A 21,346-nucleotide genomic window follows, 5' to 3' on the forward strand; every position below is an offset into this window, starting at 1 on the left:
GTGGGCGTAAAACCTGTTAAAACAAAATCTTAACTTCAAGTATCTGACTGTAAACCTGTTCTGTATTCATTACATCATTGTAACTTGGGTATGAGATATCTATTGTTTTTAATCTGTATATCTGTGGTGTCTTACAGATACTGAGATCCTATGCCACCTCACCACCATTCCATGACTCCAGGACAACCCGTCATAATCAAACAACAGGAAGTGGGCATTCCAAGTAACCAGGACTACAGTGATACAAGGAAATAGATTTATTGGTTACTGTTGTCATGGTTACACTGTAAATTTGTGGACACCCACACAAGAAGAGCCTGTTAATATGATTTTTAATGAACAACGTGATTTAGAATAATATTGTTTATTTTGTTTGTAATCTGATATGAATTATTTGAGGTTGTCTAATAGATAATGAAATGTGTATGTGTTTCCTAGAATCTGAATTTTAAAGGTATGATAGTGGAGTGTCTATTATTCTTATCGTAATTTCCTTAAGATTTCTGTTCATGTTGGCAGAGGTAATTTTTGAAATGATATTTATTTACAAGCAGACTTGTTGAAAGGGAAATATGTCATTTTTTGAAATAATTTTTATTCTTGTTGGGTGTCAAGGTAGAGATTTCAGTTAGCTGTGATATGGAAAACTAGACAACCCTTCCAAAATTTTTAATCAAAATTGATCAAACATCTGAAGTTTAAAACAATCATTATTTTTCCGTTCTTATGAAATAATGATATATCACTCAAAAATTGTTTATCTCCCTTCTCATGAATTTCATGTGAAACTACATCAGAATTATACTTTACCCTATTTAGTAATGGTTTCCCTGCCAATCAGTCATTTAGGAAACCTGAAATATTGTTAACTTTGAAATACCTAAATACTGAATAATTTTTTTTTCACTCAGCTAATCCCAATCCCATTGAAAGTCTTAGGAAGTGAAATGTAATACTCCTCTTGCCAATGTCATTTCTACTTAAACAATAAAGTTACATGATAGATAAAAAAAACACTTTTGGATAATAAATAAAGGTTTATCTGTTCTTCAAAACCTAGATTAGATCAAAAGGATAAACAAATAAACAAATTAATGTTTAAACAACAACTGAAATCAAACAGATGTCTGTTAACTAGCACTTTGACATTGGGACAACAGATTATAATAGCAACTATTATTATATTCTTTTGTAGAGTGTAGCTTTATAAGATAAGAAAAATATGGTGTTATTGATTATTTAGGTGATGGATTAGTATTTTGTTATTCTGTACATTGAAAAAAAATCATGATTTTTACTTAACACATGAAGCCCACAGTTGTGTATATATATACTTAATAAGTAACATGTTTTGAGAAATGGGCGTTGACATGGATTGTATCAAAGTTAGTGTTGATACATATTACAGAATTAACAATTTGTCTGTCAATGATATACTGGTATTTGTAGTTAGTAAATTTTCACTTGGCTAATATTAGAAGTTCCCTGTTATAAAACGTACTTCAATATGTGGCTTTCACTTACTTACAAATCATCAGATTTAGAAACAGATCAGAGCTGAAATCAGGCATTTTTTAAATTCCTGAAATATTGGAAGCATGAAAATGACTCCTTTCATCTTTGATTCAATTCCAAATGACATCAGTTTAGGAAAAATACTGATTGATACTATGGTAATGTATTTTCATCTTTCTGAGTTTGAATGATCAGATTTGAGAAGGATGGTATTAAAGAGATGAGAAATCACTGACAAGCTGTAGTTTGATCATTTTAGTGTTTAAAACTTCTTTCACACATTGATAAGATAGTGACTTGGTGTTACATCACGAGAGACATTTTTCTATAGTTTATAGAATTTTAGTCTTTATTTAAAAACCAAATTTATTTGAAAGGCTCTGTAGTACAGGTCATACTAGGCACTCCCAACCTGGATTTATTTTCTACTAAATTTTACTATTCATATAATGTTTTTCCCATATACATGTGTTATTTTCTTGGTAAATATGTGCAGAGATTTTAGTCTACTGATGAGAGTACATCTTACCATGGAATAATTTTTGCTAGATTTTGATTAATTTTCTATCAAATTTAAATTTCAATCATCTTCTTCGTGTTTCCAAAAAACAAATATAATTCCAATATATGTGTACAAAAATATTGATGAATTTTCTCTGATACCTTGTTTCAAAATTTAAAAAAATGTTGGATCCTCTTGACAAATACAGATGAATCATATCTTAAAACATCAATATTGTAACTACCAAGTCGCTAGATATAATCAGTTTGGTATTTTATGTCTGTTTCTTTACATACCTAGGTGCTAGTAGATGTATGAGATTTGTGATAAAATGAAATGATGTTGATGTATAAATTTTTTGAAATTAATTGATTTTTGAAGTTGGTTACTTTGTACTATTAGGTGACTTTGAAATGTCCGTCTTTTATGTTAGTATGTCTGCATTTCTGTACAGGAAGTAGTGAAAGTTTATTTCATATACAAATTTTGAGAGAAAATATTGTTGACTTTTTAATCAATGATATGGCTTTTTTTCAGATTTGCAATATTTACAAACAGCTGTTTCAATCATGATTCATGGCAGAGACCAGTGATGATAGAGTTATGTCCCTTTAAATTTTTTTTTATTTGTTAAACTATGGGGAAACTGAAAAGGGGATTGAACGGTAATGTTATATTTTCCATTTGTATGCAAAAAGTCAAAAAAGGTTTTTTAAATACCACACAAAATATTTAAAAAAATGTCTTTATTTTTAGTTTATTTTTTGGGATTCTTCGTTTCTGCTTGTGTTTATGATTGTGATAATAATAACATGTAAAAAAATCAGTTTGAGAATGGACTCTGGATGATGTGTGTTTCTAACATTGTTACATTTGTTAAAGATAAACGTCTGGTTTGTATTTCTGATCTTGGATTACAGTGAAATCTCAGGTTTTATCAAAAGATTATATCAATATTAAGTAAAAAATATATTTATTGCCTATTTAAGAAAAATAAAACAGATGTATAAAAATGGATTAATATGTACATTTTGTAAATGTTTCAGAGTGTAAGATCGGGAGAAATTTTCTAGATAAAATTATATATACCTATATGTATATACATGTACTAGTTTGTTTATCTGTAAATAAATTATGGGAAATGATTGCATATGGTAGTTCTAGGCATGTACTCAAGAGAAATATTCATGCTAGCATGTTGACATTTGTTGGTAATAAGTGCTCCTTTATGTGTAGTATATTCGAGAGTAGGTTGTCAGGACGTTGTGACTGTTAACCTTTTTTTGTTTTATCAGAAAAGCACAGCTGGTTCACTATCTGTACTAGACACTTGTCGTTGGCTGGAGATGACACAAGGATACATTCAGATCATTTCTGTGGGAGTCAGCTTCCTCTCTGCATTACTCCCACCTTTTAATCTTTTTTGAGTAAAAAAAAAAAAAAAGAAAATAATTTATCTTTCAGAAACATTTTCAACCCTTTTAGTGAAAAATGAGATTTGTGTGTGTGCATGAATCATAACTAGATAGCATATCACACAACACTCATGCATATTTACTTCTAAAAGGTCAAGGTCAATTTGTAGCCAATTCATGGGGTTTGTAATGTACTTACAAAAAATCTTAAAAAATTCTCCTTTGTTTACATAATTAGCCATGATGACTCAAATTCAGTTCCGACTACTTCTGTACATTATTTGAGGCAGTCAGCTGAGGTGTATTTGTTATAGACCCTTTACTGATGCTCTTTCCGTGATTCGGAAACTTCGTAATCATGGTTTTTTTCCCAGTGAGATTTTTAAGACTGCCCAGAAGCCATATTATTTTGTTACCTAGCTGTTTTGGCAGAATATCACCTGTAAAATATTAATATCCATAGTCAGTTAACGTTTGTCAATAGCTGAGTGTTATTTTTGTCATTTTGTTCAATCAACTGTTTTTTGGTGTCAATTTCGTAACCTAGATCTCATCAGCTGATGCAAAAGTTTTAAATTGATTCCAAATTCAGATTTGTTAAAACAGCAATGAGAATTGTTAAAATTTACATTTCCTAACTGCATTTGATGTATATTGGGCCAATCATTTAGTTGTTACATTGAATCTGATTGGTTCCAATTTCTACTAGTCACCGATCATGGCCTATGAGTGTGGTCGTTTCATATGAACTCGTTTTGGAGGTTAATTTAGAATGATGACATGGTCAGTCACTCCAAAATGAGGAATACTTTCATAAAAATATGGAAAGAATAAAAAATCTTTAGCAATAAAATATCTGTTTGTTTTGATTATGTTTGCTTTTATTTTACTGAATGCAAAAACAGGTGGAAACATTACGTTTTTGCAACCTAAAACCACCTAAGGTTTTATCAGTAAAATAAGAGTACTTTCCAAGAAATAGTGGTAACAAACTTTTACTTCCAAAATCCAAGATGGCCACCTGTCAGCCATCTTGAATTCGAATCAGTCCAAAAAAGGTACAATGCACAACTAGGGACTAAGGGGAAACTGCATATGAAATTTGAGAAAGATCCATCCAGTACTTTCCAAGAAGTAGCAGTAACAAACTTTTACTTCCAAAATCCAAGATGGCTGCCTGTCGGCCATCTTGAATTCGAATCAGTCCAAAAAAGGTACAATGCACAACTAGGTACCAAGGGGAAACTGCATGTGAAATTTGAGAAAGATCCATCCAGTACTTTTCCAGAAATAGCGGTAACAAGAATTGTTTACGGACGGACCACGGACGCAGGGCGATTTGAATAACCCACCATCTATTAGATGGTGGGCTAATAAAAACAGGAGAGTGACGAAGAATTATTTCATATTTATTGAACATTTATAAAAGATTAATTTATATAATACAATTTTCACATCACATCTGTTCCTGGGAGGGCTATCACCAGACAACGTTTAAACAACTAAGTACTGAACATTTAACAGACACGAACCGTTTACATAGCACAGTTCAAATCTCTGTAATTGCGGTGAATACCAGTGCTTTATAACCAGGTAAATATCCACATCATTCACATATTATGTCCAATGCATTTATAAAGAACAGGATTCAACTGAAATTGAAAAACTTGCTAGAATCAAAATGATTGAAACCAAGAAGTCTGACATAAGGAGTTGTTTGATATTGTAGTGTTACCGTTGTTCCTATATTTATCATCAATATCTTTTTAGAGTGATCAGATCTATGAAAGGGAATATAGTGTAAATAACCATGTATCAAATCTGAGAAACTACTATGAACTTTACTTGGCTAAAAACACATAATGGACAAAGCGAGTTAACAAAGCTATGCAACTGTTTGCCAAGTCAGAATTACATTTTTGTAGGTAATTATGGGTTACAAGCGTAAACAATAGATAGGTGTGGGAAATGAGTACAACCAGTACAAACCTGTATTAACAGACAAGCTAATTGCTACAAATATTTTCTTACGTCTGTTAAACTATGGATTTTTAAAAATCAGCTATTACACAATTTATCATGAGGGAAGCACCTGTATAAATGATTGCTTGCTTTTATTTTAAATTGGTTTCATCATTTCACGCATAATGTGTATCCAAAAAACATGAAACATTTTCTTTTCTATATATACCTTCTTGTGTGAAAGAATCTGTTCCTCCAATTCTCTGGGCTTAGTTAGGAACTTGGCTTGGTTATGAAAATTCATCATTATATATCGTTATTATCTCCCTTGTTACTTATTAGAATTTATAAAGAGTAATTTGTGATTATGATGACACCATCAACAGACACTAGATTTACTATTAATCATGTCAGTGACAGATTGCGGATTGCTCTTAAAAAAACCCTGATTTTTGACAGCAGAGGAATGTGTATTAAGTGTGAACAGACCAGCAGCACTGCCATACATCTCAGTCTCATTTTGTTGTTTACAACATTTCAGTTTTCTTGTCAACAAAAAACAGACAATGACCAATACACTGGTTTACAGGCTGCTTTTATCCCTGACACAAAACAACTATAGACATTTATTATTGCCATACTGTTTTTTCATACAACATTTTTAAGTGTTGTAAACTTACTGCATCAATTAAACCATTACTGCACCAACTATAGCAAATGATAACACAGGACATGTTTAAACAGTACTCTCTCATCAGTATATGTTTCCAGCTTGATCCTGCTACAGTTTGTAAAAAGTTTCCCCAGGAGACATGATCAACATAATTCAAAATCATAAATTCTTGTATCAATAAAATTCTGGAAAAAAATTTATATATGAGGGCTGTATTTCAAATAATTAAAAAAAAAATAAAATCCTACTGAAAATTTCATTTATTTTTCAAATTTCCGAAATCATGATTATCATTTTCTCCAAAAACACTGACACTGACATTTCTCATGCACCAATTCATTAATTCAGAGTTGTAGCTCTATTGTAGAAGTTCAGTACTGGATGTGATTTAGATTACAGCAAGAAGCAATATAAGGGAGATTATAGGAACAGAAAAGTTAATAATTTGTACCTTGGGGAAAATCAAAATAATATCTTAAAATCTCCAAGCAAACTTTTCAGACAGTGTTAAAACAGCACATCTTCTTCATTTATTATTTAAAGAGGTGCAAAATTGAAAAGCAAAAAAAAGTACTTGCAAAATATTTTTTGTTGTCACAAATATTACTACAATGTATAAGCCAACAATAAATAATGAATGATTATGCTGATGTAAAACAAGGTGAAATGATATCTTAATACAAGATAAGGATTGTTTCAATTTTTTCTTATTTCAATCTTCACACGAACAACAATAGCACACTAAATTCCATTGTTATCTAGATATAGACCTCAAAGACTAGCAAAGCCATTAGTTAGACCGACATAAATTATATTTTTTCATACCATATAACATTCTCATATTGAACTATTTCAGCATTTACCAATTAAGAAAGGCCAGTTCCAGGAGGTATAGGAATTGCTTTTAAAATGTTCAGGCTGATAAGAATTCACTGAAAACCAACAATTGATAATAAAAATGTATAAATTACTGGTGTAAAGCATCACACACCAGATACAGCTTAGCCATACTGGTTAATATATGAGGAAGGTCTCAGTTATTCAAAGTAGGTATACAATTTGTAAAGTGTATAATTCAATAAATACTAAAACAACACAGTTATGATCACTGACAAATTCTAGCTTTACACATAAATAAACAACATTTGTAGAATAGAAATTTTGTAACTATCCTCACAGCTGTCATTGATTTTTATTTAAATATGGATTCAAATGACAAACAAAAAAAAATCAACAGAAAAAAAACTGCTTCGATGCCTTAAATACAACGAGTATCATTCTAACATAGGAAATACATGTCACTGTGTTTGACCATGTTTGTTGATTACAAAGAACGACTATTAAGTCTAATTTTACATTATCTGACGGTGGTAAGGTGGTATAAATGAGACAGATTTCAAATTCTACACTCCACTTATTCTAACATCTAATTTCACAATCCCCCCCACCCCACCCCCACCCTCTCAAAAAATCCCAATCCCAGATCCCAAATAAAGCGATTGGTATACATCATCTTTTTTTTTCTAATAAAAAACAAACCAATTTTCCCTTTTTATAGAAATGAAAATATCTAACAAAATGTAGCTGTATCAATAAGCCAGTGTTGTTTAATCGGTCCAGTTCTTGATCAATAGAAAAAAATAAATATATAATTTATATGTCTTATTGTTCAAATCAAGTTCATGTATTCTCTCTATACATACAACAAAGTATCTTGTCTAGTTTTGTTTATTGTTTAATAGTTTATCTGATATAAGTCTCGTACTATATCAAAATGAATTTAATCTCTTCATATCAGGATTATATTCCAGTAAACATTCACTTGACCTAAAGACTCTCAAAAAATCCCTTCTATCCATCGTTTGGTTTCTCATCCATGCAAATTATCAACTGAATGTTAGGGATGGTACCTCTTAATAAAGCTTACAGTCCTGGAGCAGGAGAGATGGTTCACAAGAATATCCCTAAGGATATCAACCCTTTCAGGAAATTATTATTGCAAACCAGTTTCATCTGAGAAAAAACACTTACAGCTTGTTACAGGTTCCTCACACAAATTACATACATCACATTAAATACTGCCTTCCTTTATCATAATTGTTTTTTTGTTTCTTGACAAATAAATTTCTCATCACCTAAAGTTTAGCTCAACACAAGCAGTCACTCAGTAATGCTCAGAGATATCTAGATGGGTAGATTTGAATATCTCCAGCAAAACAAGAATATATTAAAGAATTCAAATACCAGCAAATACAAATGCCAAGAAAAATGGTGTCAACATGTTGCACTTCATATATAAACCATGATTCTGAAAGAGGTTAACATAACGGCAACCATGATCTGAAAAAGACTTTCACTCAATTGCTACGAGACAGAAAACGAAATGTTTACATTATCATAGTTTTGTCTCGTTTTTTTTTTTTAATTTCGACAAAAATTAATATTTAAGACTTAAGTTGGTACTAGCGTGGAACTAGTGACCCCCATTATCCCTCCCCAATAACAATGACACACTGTTAAGATTGATTCTGTACTTGTTGCTGGTCAACGGTCATTACTTCCACTGCCTGCGTGGCGTCCGGTACCATAGAATGTGTTTTGTTTGTGGTCATTGTGTTGATGCGGTCAGTTGTGAATTGCGACATTGTCCCTTGGATAAGACCGGCATGCTGTGTGTCTCCCAGATTTGTTAACCCTCCTGTCATCGTCTGGTACATGGATACAGGAATGGTCACTATACCTGTAATACAGCATGTAAACAATGTTCATTTTGTTTGTGAAAAGTAAGACAATATTTTTTATTTTTCAGTAAAAATTGAATGAAGTGTCAGGTTGAGGACCAGGAACAGTTATTATGAAATATTTAGTTCAGGTTGGTAAAATTGGTTAGTATATATGATACTACATAGATTTCTATACCTCAACCAATGACAATTTGTGTGTGATGTTCCGATGATTACAATGCAATCTTTGTAAAAAAAATCACCCAGAAGGATTTTTGCATCAATTGTTTTCTCGATTAATATAACTTTCAATCTATCTATTTTCACATCCTTAAAAATGGTAAATAGATAAAGCCTTTCCATATCAAATACCCTTCACAGAAATCTATATTTCAACTGTACCTTGTATCATGTTGACATATTGTATTAAATCCTCACAGATACAAGGCTCTCAACAACCAAATTAGTCTCGGGTAAAAAGATCTGTACATACTGTATTGATATAGTATTGTCAGAATATGTTGCTAGTGACATTGGAATAATACCTCCCTATTGCTATAAAGATTTAACACTTACCACCGATCTGGGCATCCCCAGCCAGGATGATCTGTCCATTTTGATTGATGGGAAGTGTGGTGAGCTGAGGAGTGCTCTCTGCGTTCATCTCTAGAGATACGGGTGTCATGTGTGCACTTAATGCCTGTGATAGGTCATTCTGGTTGGATGCGACTTCCGCCAGTGTCTGTACGGCCTGCGTGGCCTCATGTTGTGTTAAATGTTGTTGTCCTTGTTGTTGCTGCTGTTGCTGGATCTGATAACACAAAGAATTAACAAACTATTATATCAAAAACTGTGTGCGATGTAAACTTCACAAATCAATATCATGGATATTGATATATATGTATATATATATAATAATTTTTTTTTGCCATTTGTTTTTCTAAGTAACTGTTCAAAATGCATTACCAATGACAATTTACAAAGGTTAAATGTTATCACAGGTAAGTTACTTATAGATTTTTCTACAATATTGTTAAACCACAAAATATTCTAGCCGAAGAACTAATTAGTTTTTCATTAAAGGAAAATTATGCTGTTAACACAAATTTAAGTTACAAACACTACTAAATAGGACATTTGTGTTTCTCACAAGTAGTTCAACCAAAACAACTGACTGCTGCAACTAGACTGCAGTTTGTAAAGTTATTATACTCAGACTTTTAACATTTCTGACATCAAACTTAACTCTTTGAACCCTTGTAGATAAATTTTCAAGTATTATGTTTACCTTTCCTACTTTTTGAAAACAAAACGAAAACCATATTTTAACTTCTGTTTTCGAGGCATACATGACTGTTGGATTGGGAATGGTTATAATGTGCTATGACGTCTAAATGAATCTGATGAAGGAGAGACATATCATTCAAATTCCAATGCATAAAGACAACATTTAGATAAAGATATGTTTTCCTGACTACTCCCTGTGAACTAACATCTCCACACAGTTAGGCACATGTAATAGTGTGACCCTCTTATAAGTATGAATTTGAAAAATATTAAAAGATGGAAAACCCGACCCACCAACACACCCCATCCCTCCTCCCTCCCTTCCTTTTTACGAAAAAAAATTGTCTTGATTTCAAACAAAAGCAGAGACATGATCACAAATCGATCAAGTTTTAACAAATGTAGTATTGATACTTAATGAAGAATTTAATTCCCAAGCCTTCATGTGCAGAGAACCGAACCATTAACAGGTATGAATGACTTTGTAGACCTCGGGCTTGGCATGTGGTATGAAATTATCCCTCAGTAATAAAACCATTTACAATGTTTTGACTAACTCTAGAAAATCATTGATCAGTTCCCTATGTCAGAAAATTCAGGTATCTTACAAACCAGTGTACAAATTAAATTAAAAGATAGGTAACTGGTGCAAGGAAACTTAAACAAGATTGCTGGATATATTTGTCATTTTAAACAGAACATCAGAGGCCTATCAACAATGAAACTGTAGAACTTACTGCATGTACAACAGTAGCCTGAGTACCATCTGGAAGTGTGACCACAGACTGTGGGCCTGTTTCAATCTGTATAATGGACACCGTGCCATCTGGGTTGTTAATCGTTTGCACCATGGTGCCACCAAATGCTGCTGTGTTTGTGCCTGTCTGCACCTGCATCATTCCAGGCATCTCCTCCATAAACACCTGTAGTAGGTCGTCTCTGCCGTGATGTTTGTAACAATTCTTCACAATATTTCTAAGGGCATCTGTCCATGATACCTGCAAATGAATGTTGATTTATCCAACACCATTTCACATGCAATTTAAAATGTCAGAGAAACATATATATCAAGCCATATTGTGGCATAATTTGTAAAAGAAAGAAATTTGAAATACTTTCTGGTATTAGAACAATCATTATCAGATTATCAGCATTAGGAGATAGAAATTTTATCCACACTGAATTAATTTCCCTTCATTACCCTTTTCTTTTCGTCCTCTGTCCTGGCGTCGCTGCGAACATTAGCCCATGGCAAATCGTTTGGCCACCAGATAGGTCTGCTCTCTTCTTTCCCCCATCCTGGTTTACTTCTACCCGTTGAATATTTAAGCATTTCAGGAATAAAGTTTCTCAGCTGGGCCTGAAATATTTAAATTACAAATGTGTGAAGATTCAATTATAAAATTCTTTTAGTACAGAAATGTTTAAAAGGCAAGTTGGTTATGTTAGTATTGAGCTTCTACCTAAGTAATAGTCAGTGTTCTGTTATTGTTAAAACATAGACTTGTTTTCAGTTTTATTCAAATAACAGACAAGTGAACACAGTTTCTTCCCCTGATTTGAATTTTTAAGCCAGGAAAATCCTAAATATCATTCTTAAACAATTCTTCCATTGAAAATTTTTTGTTTTTATTTGACAAGAAAATTAAAAAAGATTAATGAAATTTCTCAACACATAACAATATTGTTGAGAACACAACTTTGTGTTTTGATAACAAAGTAGGACTAATATTGCTGAACAGTAGTATCATAGCACATTCACAAAACCGAACAATCACTAAAATAAGTATAATTCCCAATCTGTGCTTACCTGTGTCATTTTGTCAACAGGTGTTGGAATGCCATCAATAACTAAGGGAGGTAACTCATGTAATCCAGTACTCTCATTATTAGCTGGAGGTGCCTGGTCTGCTAAAGAAGATTCTAGCTCCTGCATCACAACATTTCTGTTGCTCCGTAGCTTTAAAATGAAACACTGTCATTTACACACCCTTTCTCAGTTTAATAACATTTGCAAGAGGTGGACAATAACACTTCAAGAAATACAAAGTTTCCAATTTGACTGCCTCCTTCTCTCCTCTGCACGTTTAAATGATATGATAAAATCAGAGTCTATGTCAACTTGTATCAATCAGCCTAGAATGAGTCTGTATCAAGCACACCCAGGATATCTATCATTAAAATACTCTATAGCTCCTACATAAACAAAAAATGAAATATATAGCAAAAGGTTAAGTGAACAAAAGGTTACGTTAGCCTTCAAATTTTTACTGATTCTAAAGGTGAGTACAGTATAAATAAATATTTGCTGCCTTTGCATATTCACATCAGTCAATTTTATAAGCAGGAACGCATTAGCAAAACTATTGTATTGTGAAAGAATGAAATTTTATATGATTTGTTTTTCAAGATTCATTCAATATTGCTACAAGATTGACAACAGTAATCCTAGCTTACTCCTTCCTAAAATATTTGGCAGTTTTTTCAAAAAAAAAAAAAGAAAAAATGTTTTCATCACATGTTTAAAAACAAAACAAAAATCAGTCCTTAACGCTGTACTTCTGAAATTTCTCATTTAGATGTTGAACGATTGGTCCTATAAAAATACATAAGATTTTCATTCAAATATTTGCATTTCACAATCAGCTTTGGGATGACTTCAAGTTACAATATCTACAAGACATTTTACTAGACCATGTTCTCAAATGCACATAACAATATGTACATTTTCAAGATCTATATTAAACTTTCTAAACCTTGTAGACATAGTAAGAACTCATCACATCTGTATCAGGAAACACAACTCTACTTTCTTTCATGCAATAAAAGTTAACTGCAATTGTTAGTTTTGTATTTCTAAATACAATAGGAATTTTAAGAAAAACAATAACAGATATTTTCTGTCACATACATACCACATTTTCTAATGGTTGTGATCCAAACACTTTGAAGGACTGGACAGACTGACTGAGTTTACCAGGTGTACAACATAACACTACAGCTTGCTGCCCCACACGTGTTGTGTATTCATCAATGGTAGCCTTCAATTTCCTGAATAATAATAATATAAAAATATGCAGCTAATTGCTATGCTATGACCGACATTAATATATTGCTTCATAGTTTGTCATTCTTATCCAATAATAAAACTTATACAGCAAGGTGATTTTATTGAAGTTCAGACTGCGGATAAGGTAGACAAAAAAAATTGCTGGAGAATAAATCCTCTTATCTTGTCGGTTTTATAAAATAATAACCTATGCCTGTGGAAATGCCAAAAAAGCATTCTTAAATCTTTTTATGTAAACAAATGAAAAACCTTAGTAATCTTGTTTGTTGTCGTTTCCGTTTTGAGGGGTTTGTTTCAAAATGATGTGGATGTTTCCGTTTCTTACTGGAGGCAATCGCTGCAGCAGCTGCTATTCCAATAGTACCTGTAACGCAGACAACAAGAAACACTTGTACTGACCAGTTTTATTTTCAGGGATACATTGCAAAGACAAAATAAAATATTTATCCATACAATTAAAATTTCACACAAGTTAAGCAAGAACTGCTTAATACAATAATTGTGTAAAACAAAATGTTTTCTCTGACAGATTTCACCAACATATGAATTAAGAAAGCAGAAAAATTTGCTACAACATAAGATTTCAAACAACAAAGTGAAAATGTTAATGAAGATACTGCTTACCAGCTGCTGCCAGCTGAGCAGTTACATCGTCTGTGACCGCATTGCGTAGGAGATCAGAGGCATCGAACTGTGAGCTCTCCGGAGAACTTGGCTCACTGATGTCATCGCTAATCATGCCAGAGTTCATGTGACTGTTCATGTGAGAAGTGTTAATCGTCACTGTGTTAGAGTTGTTCATGTTACAGATTGTCATTCCTCCCGTCGATGTAACATGGAGATTGTTCATTGTTGTACAACGCCAACAACTCACCTCTGTTCACACATACTGGCTTTACAAACCTGTTCAACATAAACAGCAATACTTATCTTGGAGAAGATGAATTTCATATAAACTTATATAGTTAAAAAGAATAACACCTTGTGGGGGGGGGGATTTATAAACTCTACATATAAACAGTTAATTATTTCCTTTTCCACAACAGAGTGTCTTTTCACATGCATTTGGATTTGGGCAATGTGTGTGCTGGTTATTTTAAAAGATTGATATGATACACTCATTGTGGTAACCGGCTGACAGTTCAAAGAACATCCAAAGCAGTTGCAAAACACAACAATTACAGCACAGGCAAAAAGTCATACCAAATAGTCACAACTGCATCTTCTGTTTTCAAACTTTTTAACACACAATTTTTTCCCATTTGGTCAGTGATGACTTATCAGTACCTGTCTGCAATACATTGATAAGGCAAAAGATTTCCCAAAATAAATTGCCTGCTTTTAATACATTTCCCAAGTCAATTCGGAAATGTGCACACTCCAGTTAGTATGTACTGTGTACAATATCTTAAACTGAGGAACTACACGGACACTGCAGTTTGGTAGCATGTACAGTATAAAACACTGAAATTTCTTTTAATATGCTTGGGATCAAACCTATTAAATATCATTGATCTAATGGTAATGTAATTTGACATTACTACAAGGAAGCAGCTGATATTTAGGAAAGAATACTAAATTATATCGTTTTAATAGTTCAATACTTCCCAGCACAAAATATTTGAACTATTTCCCAGCACAAAATATATTCATATTTACATGTACCCAGGTGACCTGGTAATTCAATGTTAATATGTTAAGAGAATTTTTCTCAAGTTTGAAGGGTCCTGGATTTGAACCAGTCTCGTTGAACATTTTTCCCCGCCTGATGCATGTACAATACCACAAAGAGGTCACTATTTTTATGGATAATCATACCATGTGTCAATCTGCTGTTCTTGTGATGCAATATCTTAAAGGCTTCCAAACATAAATACAAAAAGAATACCTCAGTTTTCAGTGATAGTGTTAGGGGTTGAACTTGTATGGTCAACTACAGTTACAGACCTAGGGTCTCATTTAATTGGCTAGAATTGGATCTATTAGAAGGGAATTTCTCCCATACTCAGTACTACAGTAGCAAGTTTTTACTGGACTTGCATATATATAAACCGTACATGGACATTAACATCATTTGCCAAACAAATTAAAAAGAACAGTACCAACTCCTGAAAACAGGTATAGGCCAATAGTTTATATTTTTTCATCTTCTACAACTAGTTTTAAGAGACCTCTGTATACAACTAGGTATCCTCCTAAAGTCTAGAAAATAAACCACAACACACATGAATTTAGCAGGATGTTAATTATCTTGAAATTTCTCCAACTAAATATTTTCTTATCATCAGATATCATTTGCCAAAGGCTGGTTATGAGAAGGCAAACACAGATTCTATGTTACCAAATTGTACAAGAATAATGTCAACAAAAATTCTACATGCATTTTAAAACCATCTCTTTATTTGACTTGAGAACTGAATTGATTAGAACAGGGTTATATATCAACTGGTTGAAATCATGACACAAGGTGACAAACAGAAATGAAATAGATCCCATTCCTATTCATCCGATTCTATTTTACCACTTCAGAAAATCACTGTGCATTTTCCTTTTCAAATGCATAATTGAGAAATCAACAATATACCAAGAATAATTGGCTCTTAACGACAAATCTGACATGGAAACCTGGAAGCTCGGTGTGAGGGTGATGGGTCAATATATGAAGCCGAGGTTTCCACATGGTGAAAACCTATAAGAGTTTTACTTACAGGGCATGCTAAATAAAAAGATAATTTTATTCGGAGACACGAAAAGTGTAAACGTTAGGTTTTGTAAGGGTGTGTATGTTAGCGTATTAATGCCATTAATGTAACTAACATCTCTGAGCCTGCGGCCGCCATATTTGCAGTTTTCGGTAGGACTATGGTCAGACAGGCGTGGAAAACAAGGGTCTTAATATATTGCATATCGAACTGATTCTTGTTGTATTAAACGACACAGACAGATTTCTTGTTTACGATGAACAGGGGCAACTTCGTCTGCGCGAAAGATTGTCAACATGCGCAAAGGGTTGGGAATCATACAACAAACAATGCGACTGCGCTTGGGCTTGCGCGCACCTCTAGTTACAAAGCATCAGAGGAAGAACAGGTTTGGAATTGGTGCGATTGTTGGTCAATTTTTGACTATTCGAAGTTATTTGGGCTTCAAACACTCTGTTGTTAGCTTGCTGACATAATCTAATTTATTATGATTGCACTATGAGCGACTCAAAATCGAGCAAACGAGGAGAATTATGTCTTCGTTAGGCCTGGGATCAGTTTTTGAGCCATAAACAAAATGGCGATCGCGACATGCGCATTGCTTTGTAAATAAAATTGTGACTTGCGCTGTAACTGTGATCTTCTAACACCTCAAATATGATAAAGTAAAACCTCGATGGCGAGAACGAAAGCAGAGAAGTGAAAAAATGTTGTTTAAACTTCAAAATATATACAAACCTTCACAAATAGTTGGATAAATCAATCGTGCTGATTGAAGAATATTCATCCGCCACTGAACACTTCCGCACCTTGTTACACCTTATTACTATTCTTGCGCGAAGGAGACTAGTCCTTCAATTATTGACACTTGTAAACAACAAACAACAGACACCGAAACACATGCATCATACTAATAGTGATTTAAGAGATTATTCACATTTTATATCATAATTGTGATATTAGCATATCTCATATTAACCCCATTGTATATTTTTATAATGAGTAAGGGGCTTATGCATAATATATACATATAAAAAAAAATAAACCGGTCATTTAATTCTATAAAGATGTATACTCGGTAGTCATACACAACTTCTATCAATAAGTTAAAATCACTTTAGCGTAACCAAATTAGTTTTTACGTGACTCACAGATGTTCAGAATTTTTAAACTGCCTTGTTCGCTTTGTAACGATATATATAAAAATATCGCGAAAACTTCAGGTGCAGCCTTGCTGTACGTACATAACTGACTTTATTTTAGATAAACAGTAGACCATAGTAGAACGCTTGATAATTTTCAAATTGCTTCTGCTAACATTTATGACAAATACATTTTTTTTATTGTTATGAAATAAAAAAAAGCACAATTAAGCTATTATACAGTGAAAAACCACCCGATACTGTATGCCACTTTCAGCCCGAAATTTGGAGAAAATATTCTTTGAATAGTTGGCTTAAAGCTGAACGATTTTCTGATTGGTTCATATAAGTTTATTATTTATTACATGTCTCTAACCTATAAGTAATATTAAAGTCTGTGATATTGAAAGTCCGTGGCTCTGTCAGGTCGGTCTGTGCTAGGGTCACACAAGACTGAGACGTCTCTGTTCTCATCAACGGCATAGAAGATATGGGTCATAGGTGGGTAAGGTTAGATCACGATGGCGAAAAGATACTTCGATGACTTCACGGATGAGTGAAAAAAAACTGAATCTAGAGAATTATCCACTAGACTGGGCCTAGTGTCTTAACCCACATAATTATAAGGTTTTTTTTAACAGTTTGTTATATTTGTGACGTGCAAATATATTATAGCTAATGTATTGAAGGGATATCGCAATAAGATTTAGAAAAACAAAAACACAAAAACAAATACAAACTTTTAAACGGTACGGTAGTGCCATCTACGCTAACTGCATCTAGAAAGAACGACAAAAGGATGGCGTTTGACTTCACCAAAACACATTCCCCAAGATTTTCTAGGCAGGATATACATCCACATTTTAAAAAGGCTGAGGTAAAAACCGGACTGATAATGTTGTTATCCGGAACTACACATTTATGTAAAATAAAATGTATTTTATATGTTAATTTGTTCATGTATATTCATTTATAGAGATCTAGATACTGTCTTCAATTTTTAAACATATTTCTGTAGAGGTTGGTGGCATAAAATAGTCCGACAGATAATGTTTAAGTATACCTAGGCTTGTATACGAGGCATAACATATTGAAGAGCTTGTATCAAAATAGGTCACCAAGATCTTACCAAGTCGGTCAGTTTCATTTTATAGATCGCCGAAACCTCTTTTTTTACTTAAGTTAGCAAGACATTGATTTAGATTTTCTGTAATGTTACCACTGTATGATAAGCACGACATTGTCGAATTTTCCATTTCTAGATAGCAATATTTTTTTACTTGCCTAAACAAAGAGATTCAGAAGACGAAAGCAGATAAAGGTTATGGGAAAGTTTCATAATCGCCATCATCATCTCATATGGAAATACCGTATCCCTTTTTTGGATATGAAGTTGGACGTGTCCGATTTTGTTGTTTTTATAAAAAAAAAAAAAAAAAAAAAACTTAATTCGTTTATAAATATGTACATACCATATACAACCGCATTTGAATCAGATTTAGAATTTTTTCAACATATCTATAAATCCGTCTCCTTTTCTAAGACACATTCATTTTTTTAAAAAAACACGGCATTAAGATGGAAAGTGGACATGTATACGTTGACTCTTGTAAAAAAAAGTAGGGCATAAAAATGAGGAAGTGAAATAGTGAGATTGTACTTGATACGAGAGGAAAGTTACTTATGTCATGATATTCAAATTTTGTAAGGGAACTGTAACATGTTGAAGCAGCTGTGTATTGGAACAATAAACAAACACATTTGGAACTGATAACAAAGTTTTGAATCCATGTAACATTTGACGAATTTGCGTGATTAGTACGCTTGTTGTCAGCGAACAGTAGTATTCCGGTTGAAATAGGGATGCGTAGAATACTAATGAGACGTTTGTGAATCTTAGAAAAAAAAAGGCAACAATGAAATATAGAATTTGTTGGTCTCGTCTTCCTCTTTACATGTGCACAGTGTACTGTTCGTAAGATTTCTACAAAACAGATAAAATCTAAAAAAAACTGTACTCCCTCCTCAATCTTACAAGGTGAATCTTACTCAGTTTACCTTACCGCTACAGAAATAAAGTGAACTTTATGTCAGGTGCATTTAAATGATTTTTCTGTTTTGTTATTGACGGATCGATTTTCACTGTATCAGGCAAAGAATTCCAGAGACCTACGGTATTACAGATGACAGAAAATAGTTCATATAAAGGATTGTTAGACAAGAGAGAGGACGAAAATTCTTACCAAAACGAATTTTATTGTCACAGATGCTGTTGTTACGTTGAGGAAGAATTTCTTGCAGATACTGGGAGACGCTGAATCTGTTTATGGTAATGAATAATTTTCTGACGGTGTTGTTCTCATTTTGAGAACGTGACATTATATCTTGTTCTCGTTTTATCGATATGGATTTAGGAAAACAGGTTTTATTTGTAACAGTTTAATTCAATTCTAATTCAATTCTAATGAAAAAAGTAAATCATGTACTCTGACACTTTATATTAATTAATTGTGTTCGAATTGGCACATGGCTTCCAAACGTTGATATTCGAACAGTGTAATTACACAGTATGATACATACACTAAGGTAGATAGGTATGCATATAAGTACAATATACAGTCGTGCTAATATGCACGACTGTAATCAGATACGTATATATATCAATATATAATTATATTTGAATATATAGTCCCAATTTTAGTTATTCAGTTTAATTACGTGTAATTGAAACTTTATCAAATAGCTCCGTTTGAAAAAATACATGCAGAGTTTTGAAAATCTTTTGATCAATCTATTTTGATGAGAACCGTTAAAAAACAGGACATGCATATCTATTTCAGTGTTGGTTTACAAGTTAATCCATTATGCAGAAAAAATGGCCAGTGCTGTAGTGAAGCTGACTTATGTTATACAACTTATTTCTGATTTAATTATCATGAACAGAGGCAATCTAGGCTCATTAAAGTTCAGTAATAATAAGGTCCAATATTCTGCAGTACTATAAAGCTGTTCGCGTGTTCATATAAAGACGCGACAAAGATATTTGTAAAGGTCGGAGTTTCAGTGCTATATCTTCATTGTTATAGATATTGTATGGAATCTAAAGACGATATCTACATGTGTGATCAATACTGTGATTTAAAACAAGCGAAGCATTGCTGTGTCTTAAGAATTAACAGCTGTTTATAACATATCTAATATACCCGGGGTATTTTGTGTGCTTTATGTCAGATCGAGTCAATGTGGGTATTTCTAAACCAGTGGATGGACGACATTTTAAAAAACACATATTAAGAGATTACCTCACCACTGCAGGCGATGTTTACAGGATGATGTGGCAGATTTTTCTCTGATCACGGATAAAAAAATTTAGCAAAGGAACATTATGATCTGAAGCAAATTTAATCGTTTTAAGATCATATACAAAATGAATCAGGACGAAAAAAGCAAAATTATCCAGAATTTGACCTACTTAAAAGAAAGATTGGTGGACTTGGACCCAATCATCGACAGATTGATTGAAAATGGTGTTTTTCGATTTGATCACAGAGCACAGATTGAGCAGATCTCTAAGCCGACGCCACACAGACAGTTTAATGAGTTTATCAAACTACTGACGTCTTCGGCGAGCAGAGATGCTTACAACACTTTTATCGATTCTCTTAAGTGTGAGGGATATACAGCGATTGCACAGAAACTACAGAAAACTACACCGAAAGAGAGTAAGTTTTGTTTTCATAAAACAGTACCAATTTTAATACTACGTGTTTATGTCCAATCTCCTATCAACATATTTACATCTATTTTCCTGTAGCAAATTACCGATATTCCAAAGTTTTTTTTTTATAAACTATTGTAGACGGTTCTTATCTACAAAAATTTTTTTATAGTCTGCAATAACAATAGTTGTTACTGTACATATCTGCGACAATTCAAATTATTTCCCCCTGTTAAAGTAAAATAAAGTGATATATTTTGAAATGCGCAGTTAGTCATGAAATATCTGCATCCATTTAGAATTGTTTGATCTAACTTTAGTAGGTATTTTTTCTGTGAATTTCACTAACATATACGATCTATGAATCGAAATGAGAAGTTTTCGTGTCAGCTGTTGTAGAATTTGGGCGCATTTCGCCGAGACGTATCTAATTCCAGATTTGTATTGAAAAGTGCTATTCACTTGTATATCGTTTGTGCAATCTCCCATTCATCACATAGCACAGGCGTTGTATGAAGGTATGCAGTTGAAGTTGCATGTCTATCACATTAAAACACATGATCATACATGCATATTGATTTTAAATATTTTTCACCAGTTTCTTTCACAGAGTACTCTTTCTCACATATAGAAATGA

At 32.9% G+C, this 21,346-nt stretch overlaps 2 protein-coding genes across 3 annotated transcripts in view; one reads left to right on the forward strand and one right to left on the reverse strand.

Annotated features, from left to right (window-relative positions):
- The window catches only part of LOC132545023 (S-adenosylhomocysteine hydrolase-like protein 1), a 79,374-nt gene extending 75,089 nt beyond the window's left edge, over window positions 1–4,285 (forward strand). The window contains exon 17 of the mRNA XM_060208688.1: window positions 138–4,285. Within this exon, the coding sequence (XP_060064671.1) occupies window positions 138–144 (7 nt within the window). The 3' untranslated portion in view covers window positions 145–4,285. The remainder of the gene's footprint in view (window positions 1–137) is intronic.
- A 3,262-nt stretch (window positions 4,286–7,547) lies between these two features.
- Window positions 7,548–16,650, reverse strand: LOC132545025 (DNA-binding protein P3A2-like). 2 transcript variants are annotated; one of them, XM_060208690.1, is made up of 9 exons: window positions 16,588–16,650; window positions 13,772–14,050; window positions 13,397–13,511; window positions 12,993–13,128; window positions 11,888–12,037; window positions 11,279–11,437; window positions 10,815–11,075; window positions 9,367–9,601; window positions 7,548–8,807 (listed from the first exon to the last, which is right to left on the reverse strand). In XM_060208690.1, exons 2-9 carry the CDS (start codon window positions 13,995–13,997, stop codon window positions 8,584–8,586), a joined length of 1,506 nt encoding a protein of 501 aa, XP_060064673.1. In that variant the 5' UTR covers window positions 13,998–14,050; window positions 16,588–16,650; the 3' UTR covers window positions 7,548–8,583. The 2 variants fall into 2 exon arrangements, with proteins under 2 accessions (XP_060064673.1, XP_060064674.1); XM_060208691.1 differs by lacking the exon at window positions 16,588–16,650 and adding an exon at window positions 15,965–16,044.
- Between the last annotated feature and the right edge of the window lie 4,696 nt (window positions 16,651–21,346).

Source organism: Ylistrum balloti, unplaced genomic scaffold, assembly GCF_031769215.1.
Source record: "Ylistrum balloti isolate Yb309-2 unplaced genomic scaffold, AGI_CSIRO_Ybal_v1 Utg369820, whole genome shotgun sequence".
Taxonomy (NCBI): Eukaryota; Metazoa; Mollusca; class Bivalvia; order Pectinida; family Pectinidae; genus Ylistrum; species Ylistrum balloti.

Bases quoted from the DNA above. Each gene is read 5' to 3' on its own strand.
- LOC132545025 (XM_060208690.1), bottom strand. From the start codon at position 13,997: ATGAACAATCTCCATGTTACATCGACGGGAGGAATGACAATCTGTAAC. The intron at 13,129-13,396 runs GTTTTTCATTTG...ATTATTATTCAG, and splicing joins CAACAAACAAGATTACTAAG to GAAATTGAAGGCTACCATTG. The intron at 11,076-11,278 runs GTAATGAAGGGA...ATTCATTTGCAG, and splicing joins CAGAGGACGAAAAGAAAAGG to GTATCATGGACAGATGCCCT.